Source organism: Eleutherodactylus coqui, chromosome 7 (assembly GCF_035609145.1).
Source record: "Eleutherodactylus coqui strain aEleCoq1 chromosome 7, aEleCoq1.hap1, whole genome shotgun sequence".
In the NCBI taxonomy this organism is placed as follows: Eukaryota; Metazoa; Chordata; class Amphibia; order Anura; family Eleutherodactylidae; genus Eleutherodactylus; species Eleutherodactylus coqui.
The window spans coordinates 94,892,759-94,911,983 of NC_089843.1; the positions used below are offsets into that span (position 1 = coordinate 94,892,759).

Genomic DNA, 19,225 nt, shown 5'->3' on the forward strand with positions numbered 1-19,225 from the left:
ACTCAGCGCTGAGCCAATAAGGGGGCAGGTCTGACTCACACCCACTGCAGGCCGGCCGCGCGGAACTCCGGCTGCCGGGAGCAGGTAAGTATATATATTTTTTTTATTTTAACACTTTTCTGGATGAATTGCAGGGAAGGGCTTATATATTTAAGCCCTTCCCGACAATTCATCCCACACTCGCCCGCAGCGCATTGCTTTCAATGGAGCGGGCTGTATTGCCGGCTCTATAGAATGCAATGCGCTGGACAGCTCCGGCCCGTTTCTAATGAAACGCGGCTAGGAGCAGATTTTCGGGCGATTTTCGGGCACCGGTCACGCGATTTGCGGATGCGCATCCGTCATGCGATCCGCAAATCGCGCGAAAAAACGCCCGTCTGACTAAGGCCTAAGGGCTGAGTCACACGGGCGCATCGGCGCCCGTGTTATTGCAGGTAGCAGACGGCGGTACCTGAAGACGGCCGTCTCTCTGCAGCGCCGGAGGAAAGAACATGTGACCGGCTTTATTGCTGCAGAGAGACGTCCGTCTTCAGGTACGGCCGTCTTCTAACTGTCAGTCACACGGGCGCATCGGCGCCGGTGTACGGGTGCCGATGCGCCCGTGTGACTGAGCCCTTAGCCTGCTTCCAGACCTCTATCTCAGTATCTGTGTGCTGGTTATGCTGAGAGCTCTGTATGGACAGTGTATCTCCACCACAATGCATATTATTTGTGTTCAGTGGAGTGCTACTAACTTTTGTTCGCAAGCTTTGTAGCATAGAGCAGTATTATCTTTAGCATGAGATACAACAATATTGAACAATAGTCAAATCTAATCCTGTAGTTTTCCTACCAAACTCTGAGAATGATCTCGCTGAGATGGGCTTTTATAGTGCATTGGGAATGTTACATGTAAACACTGCTCCGGTGCTTATGCAGATTTTTAATCACTTTGTAGTAAGAGTTTCTGATTCCTCGGCTCAGCCAGTCCTCACATTTGAGAACTCCTGATTCCTGGGCATGCCTGTGCCTGTCAAGAATTATTAGATCAGACCTGTAACGTCGGGCACAGCACAAAACATTGGTGTGATTCCAATGCAAAAGTATTCTCTTTCCAAGTGCTGCTTGGCTATCTAATTAACGAACGTGTGGGAACTTGAGACCTTTCACATGACAATCATTTTCCAGAATTCTTAAAATTTTCATCTCATTACATCCAATTTAGACAGGATTTACATTGTTACCAGGTTTTAGTTTAAATATACTGGACGACCCTTATGTTCGTGACACAGACTGTTTTTGCTTCAGGCAACATCTAAAATGAATATCTACTGGGAAATGTATCACAATCTTTACACCCGCCTTAGGGCATAAAAAGGTGAGAATTTTGTTCCATTCCATATTTGCACTAAAAACTTGTTAGTTTTTAAGCCTTTTCAAAAGTGGCAAGAAAAAGGTGGAGTTTTGTGGGAAAGATTGGTTACCTGCATAGTTTTACCATGACTTGCTCGCAGTAGGCATAGATCATAATCACCTTTAGGGCTCTTTCCCACGAGCGTATATCTGCCGCATGAGTTACAATAAAATCCTGGGACTATTAGAGGCAACCTCCCAACTGTTGTAAAAAGCAGACTGAGGTCTCTTTCCTGATATACTCTGTGATCTGATGCTTTGGATTCCAATGCATCAAATCACATGGCCGTATTCCTGAGACATAAAAGTGTCCGGCCAGGCCAATAGTCGGGCGTTTTTACATCGAGCTCAAAAGATAGTCTTGGAACTATTTTTTGGGCCAAGAATACGTCGTCCACTGCAGGGGCTCCTAGGGGAACCCATGGCAGGGCCGGAGGTGAGAAGGAATTTAGCAGTGTGGCTGCCAAACTCCTTCCTTCTGATCTCCTCCCCTGTGCAGGCTCACCTCTGCTCTCCCCCCTGCTCGTTCTTTGCAATAGGAGGGGGTGGGATTGGGATGGAGCTAAGCGTCGGCCCATTCAGCCTCCTCCCATTGCTGGCTGTGGACAAGGGGCGGGACATAGGCGGAGCTAAGCTCCCACCCTCTCCCTGCCCCTTGTCCATAGCCATCAATGGGAGGAGGCGGGCTGGGTGGGCGCTTAGCTCTGCCCCCTTCCCACAGCCAGCAATGGAAGGAGGCGGAACAGGCTGATGCTTAGCTCTGCTCCCTCCCATTGCAAAGAACTAGCGGAGAAGAGAGCAGAGGTGAGCCTGCGATGGGGTGGGAGGGGAAAGGGGCGATGGCATGATGACCTCGGCGCATATGCCCCGGGGTCCATGCCGTGTGAGTGGGCATACAAACAATAGATTTGTGCGCTTGTTCACGAACTTCTATCCCCCAGATGATAGCATATATTGGCCGGCCGTGAAAACGCTGGCTGATATACACTCGTGGGAAAGAGCCCTGATTCATATAGTGTATAAATATTACACAACACATTACAACACTTGCTATTCGGTTCTGTCCTCATTGGGGCTCACAATTTTTAAGTTCACCTATTAGCATGTTTTGGAGTGTGGGAGGAAAACAGAATAAACCCATGCAAATTCAATACCAGCCATTGGAGGGGTTTTAACCCAGGAATCGAGTGCTGCAAAGCAACAGTGCAAACCACTGAGCCACCATAATTTCAATTACTGGTGCAACAGCAATCAAAGATGCGCCAAATTTAAAGTGGCATGTGGCACTTAAAGGGGCTGTGCCAATAGCGCGACTCCTATTCATATGCCCTGTTAGGCCAAATAGACCTCATAGAGTGTCGTCCCAGCTTGGAAAACCTTTCTATGACCCAGAATAAAGAGCTACTGAATAAGTGCGGCTCCTGTTTCGGCAGACCTTCTGCTGTCCTGGTAGTATACTACGGCCAAAAATGTCTTGGAGGTAACCGATCATGTGATGTTGTTACCATCAATTAGTGAGTGTCCGTTTATTGGATGTTCCTAGTCATGTATAAAAACCTTTCTGTGACAATGGAGTAGCATGCCTTGGAAGAAGCCAACAATAGTCGAAACTCAAGTTGGATTGATGGAATGACTGCAACATGGACTCGACATTCATCTTGTATGCTGGTTTATTGAGCACTCTTGTGAGTAGTAATAGAAAGAAATGTTGATTTTGTCTGGCTTTGTGTCAGACTATATTGTACTATTCTTCCGTATATGCCTAGCAGAGAAGGGGAGCGGCTGTTAAGGTGGCTCAAGAATTTTGAGACATTGCTTGTAGTGCCTATGAAATCTTCTCAACATTGGAGGAGCGCAAGTACTATGATTGTTAAATCTTAAAGTAGTTGGAATTTCTTAATGCTGCAATCACGGTTTGGTTTTGGTGTATTCATCCATAAGTGTTTTCTCTAGGCGGATGGTTGAAAGCCTATTGTGTTGTTGCTGAGATCCCATATGTTGGCATTAGACATAGCGGATTCTATCATCATTGAGTAAGATTTCTAGGATTCGACAAGGTACTGCTTCCATGGAAGGGGTTGCAGGTACTGAAGTGGATGGATCTGTCTTATCAGATGTAGCTTTAATCAGTTGGAAACAAGCTCCCCGCTATTTGTCATACGCATGGACATCGATTTTTATCTTTCACAGATAGTCAAGCTCATGCTAATGATTACAATCGGACATTCCTTGTTTGACCTCTTCAAGTATTTACAATTTATGACATTCTGTTGACTGGTATTGGTGCACCATTTTGCCTACCTGCAATAGGGACTATGGGGACCTGGAAATCAGACAAACAGTGATGAATTGTCTCTCTACTCCCTACTGTCCATTCCGTACTGGAGATGATAATCCCGCCCACCCAGAAGTAGTCATCTAGACAGCTGAAGGTTTCGGCCTTGCCTTCCCATCTGTTTAGCTGTGTCTAGAAGCTGAAGAATATTTCATAATAGTTTGGTGACAGAAATGTGCCCAATGGGGCACTATATTATAGAAACTCTTCAGGCAGCCCTATATGAGGAGGAGCATGGATGGCCTTATAAGTCTACTCACACACCTTCTAGATGCTCTCCTTAAGGAGAACAATACCCTTCCCGACCCACGTCATAGGCCTCTCACTCAGCCGAGCCAGAATCCTACTGCACACTGAGTGGCAAACACCCCGAAAGAGCTGTCTGTGTATGGATTCTGGCTTGGCTTTCAATTCCCAATCATTGTTATAGGTCTTATCTAAAAAGTCTGACATTGATTTGCAGGAATGCTGCCTTCCAATGGGTGGCGCTGCAGAGGTATTGTTCCATCTTCCCATTTGCAGAAATCTCCTTCACATTGTGCAGAAATGTTCCATGATGAATTTGCAGCGCTTAAAAAAAAATTGCTGTATATTTATTGTTCAATCAGTTTTAGTGAGAGATTTTTTTTAGATAAAATAAACATATCAAGAAGGTCACGCAGGACCTTGTGAAAGAAAAAAAAATATATATCATGTAATAATACATAACTTTTATGATATCCAGATTTAGATTTACTACCTCCATCGAGGAGTTTAAAAGGGGACTTGATGTCTTTCTGGAGAAGAAGTATATTACAGGATATAAATATTAGGTTAAGGGTCAATCCTGGTATATAGGCAGGTAGGAACTATTAGGGGTTGATCCAGGGAACAGTCTGATTGCCATTAGGGAGTCGGGAAGGAATTTTTCCCCCAAAAGGGCTAATTGGCTTCTGGCCTTGGGGTTTTTTGCCTTCCTCTGGATCAACACAGTAGGATAGACAGGCTGGACTAGATGGACAATGTCTTCATTCGGCCTTACATACTATGTTACTATGTTACTATGTATGTTACCTAAGGTAGTACTTGGCCCGACCATAAAATTAACTCCTATCCTTACCAATATAATGAAAGAAGAAAGAGAAGAGAGAAAAAAAAAAGGTGTATGTGTGTGTGGGGGGGGGGGGGGGGGGGGGGGAGTGAAGACGTAAAACAAGAGAGAGAAGGGAGGGGAGAGGGGGAAGCAGGTAGGTTTAGTATTGTTAACCCTGCCCTTCTGATGGCCCACAGATGGGTCCTGCATTCATCATACCTAAGAGAACAAGTCTTGGAACTCTGTAGAGGACTCTATCCAAATTCTATCCATGGCTGCCATACTGACAGGAATGTATCTGTTTCCCTCGCATTCTCTGCACACAACTCCTCCATGTGACCCAGGTGTGACATCTCTTGCTGTCATTCATACATAGAAGGAACATGAGTAGTCCGCCAATGGCGCGGTATGACCACCCTAGCAGCCGCCAGGCAAAATCGTAGTAAAACTCTCTTTTGGGATTTAATTGAGGCTGGGAGTACAGAGAGGAGGGCAAGGTGGGGTGTTATCTATTCTCTTATGTTGTATTAAATTGTATGCGGAAAATACTTTGTCCCAGAAAGGTTTTATCATGCTACAACTCCACCAGACGTGGATCATACTAACTCTATCGGTTCCACAGCGCCAACAAGCTCCGAGACTGAAGGGAATATAGTGTGGAGACAAGTAGGATATCTGTACCACTTTGATAGTATCTTGTAGCTTTTTTCCTTAGCCGCGCAGGCTATAGACAGTTTGTGTGTAAATATAAACACCTTCTGCCAGTCACTCTGGGGGATCGTGACTCCCAAATCCTGTTCCCATGCTTGTTTAAAGCTAGGACCTGTGTGATAAGTCTCCTGGGTCAGAAAGCCATAGATCAGGGACATTGTATGCGCCAGAGGGGACTACAATGAAAACTATTTCTCAAAGGGTGTTAGTGCAGTACCAAAAGAGCAGCCATCTTATTGGGCAGAGAGAAAAGATCGCAGTTGATAATATTCTAACCAGGAGAGATTGAGGTGAACAAATCTTTTCCTGAGCTCCTGAAAGGACGGAACAGAGGGGCCAGTAAGAATGTGGTGAACCCGAGGGTCTTTCTGTCTTTCCCATCCCAGGAAACGATCTTGGGTATTACCTGGCGGAAATGCCGGGTTGCCAAAAAGCGGAGTTAGGGGACTATCCTCTATAGATAGGATATTTTTACGTAATTTTGAATCCCAAAGTCTAATCGTCCCCTTTAGCGGATAGTTTGAGGAGACAGCAGTGGCCCTATCGCTGGGTCTTATCCATGGGAGGAGTCTTATGGGAATCGGGCAGTCGACTTGTTCCAGGAGTACCCATTGCTTATTAGTAGCATGGTATTGCCAATCTAAAAGGTGCGTTAGGACTGCAGTTGTATGATAGAGTCTGAAATTCGGCAAACCTGCCCCATTAGTCTTAGGGTATGATAAAACTCTGATTCCCAGTTACGGTCTCTGTCATCCCCATACAAATTTGATCAGGGCTAATCGTAATCTGTCAAAGAACGATACAGGAGGTATAATAGGAACTGCCTGAAAGATGTACAAAAACCTGGGTAGTATATCCATTTTAAAAGTATTTATTAGAGATGAGCGAACGTACTCGTCCGAGCTTGATACTCGTTCGAGTATTAACGTGTTCGAGATGCTCGTTACTAGACGCGAGCACCACGCGATGTTCGGGTTACTTTCACTTTCATCTCTGAGACGTTAGCGCGCTTTTCTGGCCAATAGAAAGACAGGGAAGGCATTACAACTTCCCCCTGCGACGTTCAAGCCCTATACCACACCCTGCAGTGAGTGGCTGGCGAGATCAGGTGTCACCCGAGTATATAAATCGGCCCCTCCCGCGGCTCGCCACAGATGCATTCTGACAGAGATCAGGGGAAGTGCTGCTGATGCCGAAGCTGCTATAGGGAGAGCGTTAGGAGTGATTTTAGGCTTCAAGAACCCCAACGGTCCTTCTTAGGCCTCATGTCCACGGGGAAAATCAGGCCCGCTACGGATTCTACATGGAGAATCTGCAGCGGGTCCCTCCTGCCCCGCGGACATGAGCGCTGAAAATAGGAATTTAAAAGAATTTACTCATCCGGAGCGGGCGGGGAAAGTCTTCTCTTCCTCACGGCCGGATCTTCTTTTTCGGCCGGCGGATGAACTCGTCACGCCGGCGGCACGTCGCCGACGTGCCGCGCGCATGCGTCGGGCACATCCGCCGAGCCGAAGCAAGAAAGATCCGTCCGTGAGGAAGAGAAGACTTTCCCCACCCGCTCTGGATGAGTAAATTCTTTTAAATTCCTATTTTAGGTCTCCCGCGGATCCGGACGGCTTCCATAGGCTTCAATAGAAGCCTGCGGGAGCCGTCCCTGCGGGAGACCCGCACGAAAATGGAGCATGGTCCAGATTTTTTCATGCTCCATTTTTAAAAAAATCACTTTTATTGACCATCCGCGGGTATTTATCTACCCCGCGGGTGGTCAGTGCATCCCTATGGGGTGCGGATCCGCGGGCAGGAGAAGAGTTAAAATCTGCTGCGGATTTTAATTCTTCTTTTTGCCCGTGGACATGAGCCCTTAGGGCCACATCTGACCGTGTGCAGTACTGTTGAGGCTGCTTTTAGCAGTGTTGCACAATTTTTTTTTTTGTATATCGGGCGTGCAGAGCATTGCGTCCTCAGTCTACAGTCATTGTACAGAGTATAGGGCCAGTACTGGTGAGGCAGGGAAAGAGATATACAGGCAATATAGGCAGTGGGCTTTTTCAAAAAAAATTGGGGAAAAATACTATATTTTGGCTGCCTGTGACCGTCTTCAGTTTACTGCGTGTCTGCTGGGGGTAGTAGTCCTAATTAATACGCAGCTAAGCGTTACAGCAGGCTTGCGCAAAATTGTTTCCTGGCTCTGCTGTCTCCGTTACATCACCGCCGTCATCCCGCTAGAGGGAAACAGTATACATAATACTATACGCTGCCTACAGTATCTATCTGCTGGGGGTAGTCGTCCTAATTAATACGCAGCTAAGCGTTACAGCAGGCTTGCACAAAATTGTTTCCTGGCTCTGCTGTCTCCGTTACATCACCGCCGTCATCCCGCCAGAGGGAAACAGTATACATAATATTATACGCTGCCTATAGTATCTGTCTGCTGGGGGTAGTAGTCCTAATTAATACGCAGCTAAGCGTTTCAGCAGGCTTGCGCAAAATTGTTTCCTCGCTCTGCTGTCTCCGTTACATCACCGCCGTCATCCCGACAGAGGGAAACAGTATACATAATATTATACGCTGCCTATAGTATCTGTCTGCTGGGGGTAGTAGTCCTAATTAATACGCAGCTAAGCGTTTCAGCAGGCTTGCGCAAAATTGTTTCCTCGCTCTGCTGTCTCAGTTACATCACCGCCGTCATCCCGACAGAGGGAAACAGTATACATAATATTATACGCTGCCTACAGTATCTGTCTGCTGTATCAGCTCAGCATTTTCATAAAAATTGAAGCAAAATACTTAAGGCCTACTACTGGCCTTTGGCCACTTGACTGCTTCTGCGCTGTGAATTCCACTAGCTCAGTGATACGCACCTACGTCTCACTACAGGCGTGCGCAAAATTGTTTCCTGGCTCTGCTGTGCGTTCCATAAGGGAAGTCAGCCTCCAACCACAGGCCAATAAGCGGCACATTTAATTACAGCGTTCTGTTTCTGCACTACTGGTAATACAGCATGCTGAGGGGTAGGGGTAGACCTAGAGGACGTGGACGCGGGCGAGGACGCGGAGGCCCAAGTCAGGGTGTGGGCACAGGCCGAGCTCCTGATCCAGGTGTATCGCAGCCGACTGCTGCGGGATTAGGAGAGAGGCACGTTTCTGGCGTCCCCACATTCATCTCACAATTAATGGGTCCACGCGGTAGACCTTTATTAGAAAATGAGCAGTGTGAGCAGGTCCTGTCGTGGATGGCAGAAAGTGCATCCAGCAATCTATCGACCACCCAGAATTCTGCGCCGTCCACTGCTGCAACTCTGAATCCTCTGGCTGCTGCTCCTCCTTCCTCCCAGCCTCCTCACTCCATTACAATGACACATTCTGAGGAGCAGGCAGACTCCCAGGAACTCTTCTCGGGCCCCTGCCCAGAATGGGCAGCAATGGTTCCGAATCCTCTCCCACTGGAGGAGTTTGTCGTGACCGATGCCCAACCTTTGGAAAGTTCCCGGGGTCCGGGGGATGAGGCTGGGGACTTCCGGCAACTGTCTCAAGAGCTTTCAGTGGGTGAGGAGGACGATGACGATGAGACACAGTTGTCTATCACTCAGGTAGTAGTAATTGGAGTAAGTCCGAGGGAGGAGCGCACAGAGGATTCGGAGGAAGAGCAGCAGGACGATGAGGTGACTGACCCCACCTGGTTTGCTACGCCTACTGAGGACAGGTCTTCAGAGGGGGAGGCAAGTGCAGCAGCAGGGCAGGTTGGAAGAGGCAGTGCGATGGCCAGGGGTAGAGGCAGGGCCAGACCGAATAATCCACCAACTGTTTTCCAAAGCGCCCCCTCGCGCCATGCCAGCCTGCAGAGGCCGAGGTGCTCAAAGGTCTGGCAGTTTTTCACTGAGAGTGCAGACGACTGACGAACAGTGGTGTGCAACCTTTGTCGCGCCAAGATCAGCCGGGGAGCCACCACCACCAGCCTCACCACCACCACCATGCGCAGACATATGATGGCCAAGCACCCCGCAAGGTGGGACGAAGGCCGTTCAGCGCCTCCGGTTTGCACCCCTGCCTCTCCCCCTGTGCCCCAACCTGCCACTGAGATCCAACCCCCCTCTCAGGACACAGGCACTACAGTCTCCTGGCCTGCACCCACACCCTCAACTCCGCTGACTTCGGCCCCATCCACCAATGTCTCTCAGCGCACCGTCCAGCCGTCGCTAGCGCAAGTGTTGGAGCGCAAGCGCAAGTACGCCACCACGCACCGGCACGCTCAAGCGTTAAACGTGCACATTGCCAAATTTATCAGCCTGGAGATGCTGCCGTATAGGGTTGTGGAAACGGAGGCTTTCAAAGGTATGATTTCGGCGGCGGCAGCCCCGCGCTACTCAGTTCCCAGTCGCCACTACTTTTCCCGATGTGCCGTCCCAGCCCTGCACGACCACGTCTCCCGCAACATTGTACGCGCCCTCACCAACGCGGTTACTGCCAAGGTCCACTTAACAACGGACACGTGGACAAGCACAGGCGGGCAGGGCCACTATATCTCCCTGACGGCACATTGGGTGAATTTAGTGGAGGCTGGGACAGAGTCAGAGCCTGGGACCGCTCACGTCCTACCCACCCCCAGAATTGCGGGCCCCAGCTTGGTGGTGGTATCTACGGCGGTGTATGCTTCCTCCACTAAACCACCCTCCTCCTCCTCCTCCTCCTCCTACGCAACCTCTGTCTCGCAATCAAGATGTGTCAGCAGCACGTCGCCAGCAGTCGGTGTCGCGCGGCACGGCAGCACAGCGGTGGGCAAGCGTCAGCAGACCGTGCTGAAACTACTCAGCTTAGGAGAGAAGAGGCACACGGCCCACGAACTGCTGCAGGGTCTGACAGAGCAGACCGACCGCTGGCTTGTGCCGCTGAGCCTCTAACTGGGCATGGTCGTGTGTGACAATGGCCGTAACCTGGTGGCGGCTCTGCAGCTCGGCAGCCTCACGCACGTGCCATGCCTGGCCCACGTCTTTAATTTGGTGGTTCAGCGCTTTCTGAAAAGCTACCCATGCTTGTCAGACCTGCTCGGAAAGGTGCGCTGGCTCTGCGCACATTTCTGCAAGTCCCACACCGACGCTGCCACCCTGCGCACCCTGCAACATCAGTTTCATCTGCCAGTGCACCGACTGCTGTGCGACGTGCCCACACGGTGGAACTCTACGCTCCACATGTTGGCCAGGCTCTATGAGCAGTGTAGAGCTATATTGGAATACCAACTCCAACATGGGCGGCGCAGTGGGAGTCAGCCTCCTCAATTCTTTACAGAAGAGTGGGCCTGGTTGGCAGACATCTGCCAGGTCCTTGGAAACTTTGAGGAGTCTACCCAGATGGTGATCGGCGATGCTGCAATCATTAGCGTCACCATTCCTCTGCTATGCCTCTTGAGAAGTTCCCTGCAAAGCATAAAGGCAGACGCTTTGCGCTCGGAAACAGAGGCGGGGGAAGACAGTATGTCGCTGGATAGTCAGAGCACCCTCCTGTCTATATCTCAGCGCGTTGAGGAGGAGGAGGAGGAGCATGAGGAGGATGAGGAGGAGGGGGAAGAGACAACTTGGCCCACTGCTGAGGGTACCCATGCTGCTTGCCTGTCATCCTTTCAGCGTGTATGGCCTGAGGAGGAGGAGGAGGAGGAGGAGGATCCTGAAAGTGATCTTCCTAGTGAGGACAGCCATGTGTTGCATACAGGTACCCTGGCACACATGGCTGACTTCATGTTAGGATGCCTTTCTCGTGACCCTCGCGTTACACGCATTCTGGCCACTACGGATTACTGGGTGTACACACTGCTCGACCCACGGTATAAGGAGAACCTTTCCCCTCTCATACCCGAAGAGGAAAGGGGTTCGAGAGTGATGCTATACCACAGGACCCTGGCAGACAAACTGATGGTAAAATTCCCATCTGACAGCACTAGTGGCCGAAGGCGCAGTTTCCGAGGGCCAGGTAGCAGGGGAGGCGCGGAGATCAGGCAGCATGTACAGCACAGGCAGGGGAACACTCTCTAAGGCCTTTTACAGCTTTCTGGCTCCCCAGCAAGACTGTGTCACCGCTCCCCAGTCAAAGCTGAGTCGGCGGGAGCACTGTAAAAGGATGGTAAGGGAGTACGTAGCCGATCGCACGACCGTCCTCGGTGACGCCTCTGCCGCCTACAACTACTGGGTGTCGAAGCTGGACACGTGGCCTGAACTCGCGCTGTATGCCCTGGAGGTGCTTGCTTGTCCTGTGGCTAGCGTCTTGTCAGAGAGGGTGTTTAGTGCGGCTGGGGGAATCATCACAGATAAGCGTACCCGCCTGTCAACCGACAGTGCCGACAAGGCTTACACTCATCAAGATGAACAAAGCCTGGATTTCCCCAGACGTCTCTTCTCCACCAGCGGACAGCAGCAATACCTAAACAATACGTAGGCTGCACCCGCGGATGGAAGCATTGTTCTCTATCACCATCAAAAACGTGGATCTTTTAGCTTCATCAATCTGTGTATAATATTCATCCTACTCCTCCTGCTCCTCCTCCTGAAACCTCATGTAATCACACCGAATGGGCAATTTTTCTTAGGCCCACAAGGCTCAGTCATATAATTTTTGTAAACAATTTTTATACGTTTCAATGCTCATTAAAGCGTTGAAACTTGGACTTGAACCAATTTTTATTTTAACTGGGCTGCCTCCAGGCCTAGTTACAAATTAAGCCACATTAACCAAAGTGATTAATGGGTTTCACCTGCCCTCTTGGTTGGGCATGGGCAATTTTTCTGACGTACATTAGTACTGTTGGTACACCAATTTTTGGGGGCCCTCGCCTACAGTGTAATCCAATAAATTTTTTGCCCACCTGCATTAAAGCTGACGTTACATAAGCTGTGCTGGGCACTGCAATGGGATATATTTATGTACTGCCGGTGGCTTCCTGGCACCCACCCATGCTGTCGGTCCACACGGAGTTGTAACTGCATGTGTCCACTTCTAAAGAACCCCAGTCAGAGTGGGGCATGCAGTGTGGGCCGAAGCCCACCTGCATTAAACATGAGATTACCTCAGCTGTGATGGGCAATGCAATGGGATACATTTATGTACCGCCGGTGGCTTCCTGGCACCCACCCATGCTGTCGGTCCACAGGGACTTCACAATAGGGAGCTGTACCTGCCTGTGTCTATGAATTAAAAACCCCGGTCAGGTTGGGGCATGCAGTGTGGGCCGAAGCCCACCTGCATTTAATCTGACGTTAGCTCTGCTGTCCAGGGCACTGCAATGGGATACATTTATGTACAGCCGGTGGGTTCCAGGGAGCCACCCATGCTGTGGGTGCACACGGAATTCCCATTGCGGAGTTGTACCTGCCTGTGACTATTTATAAAAAAACGCGGTCTGACTGGGGCATGCAGACACCTTGACAGAATGAATAGTGTGTGGCACATAGGTTCCCCATTGCTATGCCCACGTGTGCAGCTCCTGATGGCGGTGGCACAGGATTATATTTCTCATTGCTTCTGTACAGCATTGTGGGCTATCGCCCCGCCCCTTTTAAAGAGGGTCGCTGCCTAGCCGTGCCAACCCTCTGCAGTGTGTGCCTGCGGTTCCTCCTCATGGCAGACGCACTTATAAATAGACATGAGGGTGGTGTGGCATGAGGGCAGCTGAAGGCTGCGCAGGGACACTTTGGTGTGCGCTGTGGACACTGGGTCGTGCAGGGGGGGTTGGGCAGCATGTAACCCAGGAGAGGTGGCAGCGGAGTGTCATGCAAGCAGTGATTGTGCTTTGTTGGAGGTAGTGTGGTGCTTAGCTAAGGTATGCATTGCTAATGAGGGCTTTTCAGAAGTAAAAATTGTTGGGGGGGGGGGCACTCTTGCCGCTATTGTGGCTTAATAGTGGGACCTGTGAACTTGAGATGCAGCCCAACATGTAGCCCCTCGCCTGCCCTATCCGTTGCTGTGTCGTTCCCATCACTTTCTTGAATTTCCCAGGTTTTCACAAACGAAAACCTTAGCGAGCATCGGCGATATACAAAAATGCTCGGGTCACCCATTGACTTCAATGGGGTTCGTTACTCGAAACGAACCCTCAAGCATCGCGAAAATTTCGTCCCGAGTAACGAGCACCCGAGCATTTTGGTGCTCGCTCATCTCTAGTATTCATCCGTCCAAACCACGACAGGTCTTTAGTGGCATACGAGGAGAGGTCTTTTAATGTGTGCTCCAAGAGGGCCAGATAATTCAAGGGAAACAATTTGGAGCGGTCTGTTGGTATAAGTACTCCCAAGTATTTAATGGTCTTCTGTTGCCCCTTAAAAGGGAAATGTTCTGTGATATGTTTTTCCTCTGCTTGTATCAGTGATATGTTTAGAGCTTCTGTTTTTGAATAATTTATTTTAAAGTTGGATAGATGGCCAAACCGCTCAAACTCTTGTATCAGGGAAGGCAGGGTGATACGGGGCTGGGTGATGTAGAGTAAAAGGTCATCAACATATATAGAGCTGTCTTATATTGGACTCCCTCTATTTGCAGGCCCTGGATATCAGAATTTTTCCTGATTGCAGTTGCAAGGTGTTCCATCACCAACACATAAAGTAATGGGGATAGGGGACAGCCCTGTCTGGTGCCGTTTTTAATAGGAATAGAGGAAGACAATCTGCCATTCACTCTGATCCTAGCTGTAGGGCAGGTGTAGAGGGCAAGAATTCTAGCTAAAAATTTGGGACCCAACCCTATTTGTTTAAGAGTCTCTCAATCATTGATCACCCTCACTGTAAGAAAGCTTTTTTCTAATATCTAATTTGTGTCTCCCTTTCTAGTCTTTCGTTGTGCAAAGGACAATAGGGCTGATCCCTCTGCACTGTGACAGCCCTTCAGATATTTGTAGACCGCTATTAAGTCTCCTCTCAGCCTTCTTTTTTGCAAGCTAAACATTCCCTGATCCTTTAACCATTCCTCATGGGACATGATTTGCAGACCGCTCAGCATCTTGGTAATGCTTCTCTGAACTTGCTCCAGTTTGTCTATGTCTTTTTTAAAGTGGGGTGCCGAGAACTGGATACAGTATTCCAGATGAGGTCTGACTATATGCAATACATTGCGAATTAAAAGAAAACTTTTAATTGTACTTTTTGTGCACAAGGGGCCTATTTATATGTGCGTGCAAGACACACCTACCCTGATCTAAAAGGCTTATGAGGTCCACATGTTTTCTGTTTTTCATGGAATTGTGCAGTATATTGTGCACTTGCGCACTTCCCAATATGCAGAAAGAAAGAGCATGTTCTATTTTTTTGCATCCATGACAATGAATTCATTAACATCAATGGGTTTTAATCTCTACACATTGCGAGCATATATTTTATGCATACAAAAACACATGCAAATATAGTCATCTGAAGGAGCCCTAAGGTAGCATGTACAAAACCATACTGTAGGTACATTTTAGCATCCACATTATTAATAAGTGTCCCAACCTGACCACGGGTCTAATGACCCGAACGCCCAGCATTATAGAACCCTGTGATGCTCTGAATTTGGGTCAGTACACCAGTGGCCAGACCAGGACACTCGACTGCAGTACAGTTGTGTGATTGTGGCCAAGTCACATTAGTGCTCCTCTCAAAGTTGTCTGCAACCTTATTTCCCATAGAGATATATTATAGTTACTGTGATTACAACATGTCCAAATGTCGCCATTTGCTCCAGCATTAAACCATAACTCCAATATTAACGAACTGCTAACTTATCACTGAGACATGTCAGAAGACAGCTTCATTAAAGCAGAGCCGCCTAAGGGTTTATAGAAAGCAGTTTAGGTGCTGTCAAGCTATAAGCTAAAGTACCAGCTCGCCTCACCTTGAAGATCGCTCATCCTTGGCTGACGGCTAGTCCCCTCAATACACATGCATGATTGGATCAGTTGAGCATTCCCTTTGGAAGAAATGAACAAACAACCTGCTACCAGATACCTCAAAAATTCAATATGCCCAATCCATGTACCACTTCTTCCTGTATCAGCCTTTGGGGAAACAAGGGCATGTTGACAGCTGACATGCTGGATCCTTTGTACTCCAAGGATAGAACTGCTAACAGGTTGTTTCTATATCAGATTGTTGACGGATCCTACTAAAGTGGAAAGTATCATATACTGTGTTTTGTTTGTTTTTTAATAATGAAACATATACTTTGTTTTTGTTTTCAGAGCGTTTATACAATTATACAATTTATTTTACATGATTTTTTCAGCAGGCATATTGCCTTGGCTGCTGACCAGGAAACCACAGTTTAGAAATGTGCATTATAGCAACCACGTGGACATAAGAAACCTCTTCCATTGACTTCTATGGAATAGTATTGTGGGCATGCACTGTGACATGTGCAGAGGTTACTGTATAGAGAGAGGAGTTGGGTCCATTACCTATCGTCAATAGTTTATCCTGTGTTATCTTTCTCCAGATATACACTCCTTGTCAAAAAAAAATCCCTCCCCTAGAAGGAATTGTCGGAACCGAGTGAAACTTTCTATATGTGATTGTAACGTTGATATCAGTAAGTGATTACAATATCAGAGCTAAAGGAGAATTCATTGTGGAAAACTAAACTCTTAAAGGGAGACTTTAGTACCCTGTTGTACCACCTCAATATTTGATATGGGTGGGCATGGAAGTATGCAGGTTCTGTATGGTATCCTGCGGCATATCAGTCCACATATGCTGTAACTGAGCCATTAGCTTGTACAAACTCATAGGCAGTCGAAGTTGGCGTCCCAGATGGTTCCATGCATGTTCTATCGGTGATAATTCTGGTGAACGGACAGCCACAGAAGTCTGACAATCTTGTGGGGACATTCCTGTAACACCCTTGTGTGGGCGTCTGAGTATTATCCTGCTGGAAAATGCCTCTTGGAAGCTGATATGAGAGGAACACGTATCTATCTGCAGGATATCCTGAACATATTAGTGAGCGGTCATTATCCCTCGTACCACTAATAGGGATGACCAACTATCAAACGCAATGGCCCCTGGGAGCATCACACCAGCAGTAGGGGCAGTGTGCCGCTCCACAGCAATTGATCGAGGTGCTCCCCTTAGGTCTGTAGACATGAACATAGCCATCATCAGTGCCCAAAAAAAACCTGGATTTGTCGCTGAAGTTCCACTCTGTAGCAGTCCAGTTTTGTCGTTCACTACACCACTGCAAGCGGAGGCACGTGTCAAAGGCAGTACGTTTAATGGGAGCCATGAGATCGAATGTTCTCTTGCCAAGCATCTGGAAATGGTTCTGACAGACATACGGGCCTGTAATGATGGTGCCACTTGTTTCTGGATGGCGGACAACAAAACAGTTGGAGCTGCTCGTGATTTTCGGATAATCCACTTCTGGTGGTCTGTATAGATGTCCTGAGCCCGGTCACCTTCTGTGCCCACACCCATCCACTGGTTCCAACACCTCCTAACAGTCTGGTCAGAACGGACCAGGTGGCAGGCAATTGATCAATACAATCATCCAGCTTCTTGCACTCCAATACGGTATGCCCCTTCTCAGTCTCTAGTAATGGGGTGAAATCTCTTCAATAATATCATAGATGTGTCTACTGGTCAACAAGCTCTACAGAAGGAGTAAAAGAGGTCTCTACACACAAGGAGCCTCTGAGAGCCTTTTCATAGGCCAAGGGGGGAACCACTTTTAGGGCCTCAGGTGACAAGACTGTTCATCTAATTACTCCACAACTCTAATCATTTGTATATCTGCCTGAGATGTAACTGCATGCCGAGTTTTGCAACCAAAGCACAACTCCTTCTAGATGCTTGACTGTTTTTTTTTACAAAGGGTGTAGTAATAGAAATGTTACCTGTCATTTTAATACTGTCTGTGATGATAATGGAATGGCTGCTGAAAACTTCTCTCTACAGGACAGGAAGCGTCAGCCTGTTGTAGTCTTTGTGGGCAGCGTAAAAACATCAAGGTTTGAAGGTTTTTAATATCATATAATAAAAACAATAATAATATGTGTGACACAGAAAGGTTTAAAAAAAATCACCAAAAAAGTAAAAAAAATATGCTTAACATAAAAGCTTGATTTAAACAAAAAGATGATGCCCTTTAAATCAGCAGGATCTGCCAATCTGATGTACATGGCCAGCTCTAGAGATGTACCAGAAGTAAATAGAAGCAGTAGTATCCATTAGTGACCTTTGTCTAACAATGACTGTATCTGTGGTGAAGCAATGTACAAATCTCTACAAAGGCTTAGCAATATAATTCTGTAACTGTGCATGTCTATGAAAATAACGGAGAAACAATTTACACGAGGTTTGGCTCAAAGTTTACAGATCGGATCTTCATAGCGACATATTTCAGGGAATACCACCATCCGTGCCATGTGTACCAAATAATCCCGTCATCTGTCTGAGACGTGTACGGTCCTTTGTAGTACAAACCATTTAGGTTGGTAGAGTGACACCTGGTGGAAGTATGACAGAAGCAATTCAATGCAGCGGCAAGGAAAGAGACATGATACAAAGAGTCAGTGATATAAAGGCTTAGTATTTATTACGGTACATATTGATGTAATCATGGAGAGTAAATCAACAAGTGTCATATTTGTGTTTTAGATTGTTTCCTATATTCAGTAATGTGTGCTGGCTCTTTAAAGCAGGCCTGTCAGGTACTGGAATTGTTCTTCCCATAAAATAACAATTTTGGAGCATCTTTGAGCTCAAAATTTTTGTTCTTTGGTTAGGCTAACTTCACACGGGCGCATAAATCGTGCAAGATTTGTGCGTTGCAAGACACACAAATCCGGCAGTAATATAAATCCCATTCTTTTGAATGGCGTCATGCACGAGTGATGTTTTCCTGCATGGCACCGCGATGCGATCCAGTAAACAAATCGCAGCATCTTCTATTCTTCTGCGTGCTTTTGCATTGTTTTCAATGGGGCCGGCGTCAGCATCGCACCATGTGCTAGGCACACGTGATGCGATGTCTCCCCATTGAAAACAACGGAAGACACTGTCAGCCGTGGTGGAGAATTGCTACATTCCCAAAGTGATGCGAGTCTATTAACCCCTTCATGACCAAGGACATAAGGGTGCGTCCTGTAGCGTCGGGGTATGTATGAAGAGAGGTCGCGGGGCGACCTCTCTTTATACAGCGCAGGCACCAGCTGTTTATTACAGCTGACACCCGCAAGCTATAGCTGCAATTGGCTGGGCGGCCGATCGCGGCTATTAACCCTTTAAATTCCGTTGTCAATTCTGACAGCGGCATTTAAATCCCTGGAACAATGTTCGGGGGTCCCGTACGACCCCCCGCGGTGAGATTGGGGGAGCCGTGCAGGTGTCATGGCAGCCGGGGGCCTTCTGAAAGGCCCCAGGGCTGCCTTAACAGACTGCCTATCTAGCCATCCCTGTGGGGTGGCTTGATAGACTGCCTGTCAAATGGCAGTATGACGTAATGCTATAGATGCAGGAGCGATCAAAGCATCGTATGTTGTCATCCCCCAGGGGAGCTTAAAAGAAAAGTGAAAATAAGATCAATGAAGTTTTATTAATTGTAAAAAAAACTAAAGTTATAAAAGTTTAAATCACCCCCCCTTTTGCTATATCTATAATTAAAAAATCTAAATTATAAACTAAAAATACATATTTGGTTTTGCCGCATCCGTAAAACTCCGATCTATCAAAGTAGTGCATTATTTTTCCTGCACGGTGAACGTCGTCC

At 47.7% G+C, this 19,225-nt stretch overlaps 1 protein-coding gene across 2 annotated transcripts in view; it reads right to left on the bottom strand.

Annotated features, from left to right (window-relative positions):
• Positions 1-16,255: 16,255 nt before the first annotated feature.
• The window catches only part of FGL1 (fibrinogen like 1), a 40,236-nt gene continuing 37,266 nt past the window's right edge, over positions 16,256-19,225 (bottom strand). For both annotated transcript variants that reach the window (XM_066573406.1, XM_066573405.1), the window contains one exon: positions 16,256-17,963. In XM_066573406.1, coding sequence (XP_066429503.1) covers positions 17,804-17,963 — 160 coding nt within the window. In that variant the 3' untranslated portion in view covers positions 16,256-17,803. The remainder of the gene's footprint in view (positions 17,964-19,225) is intronic.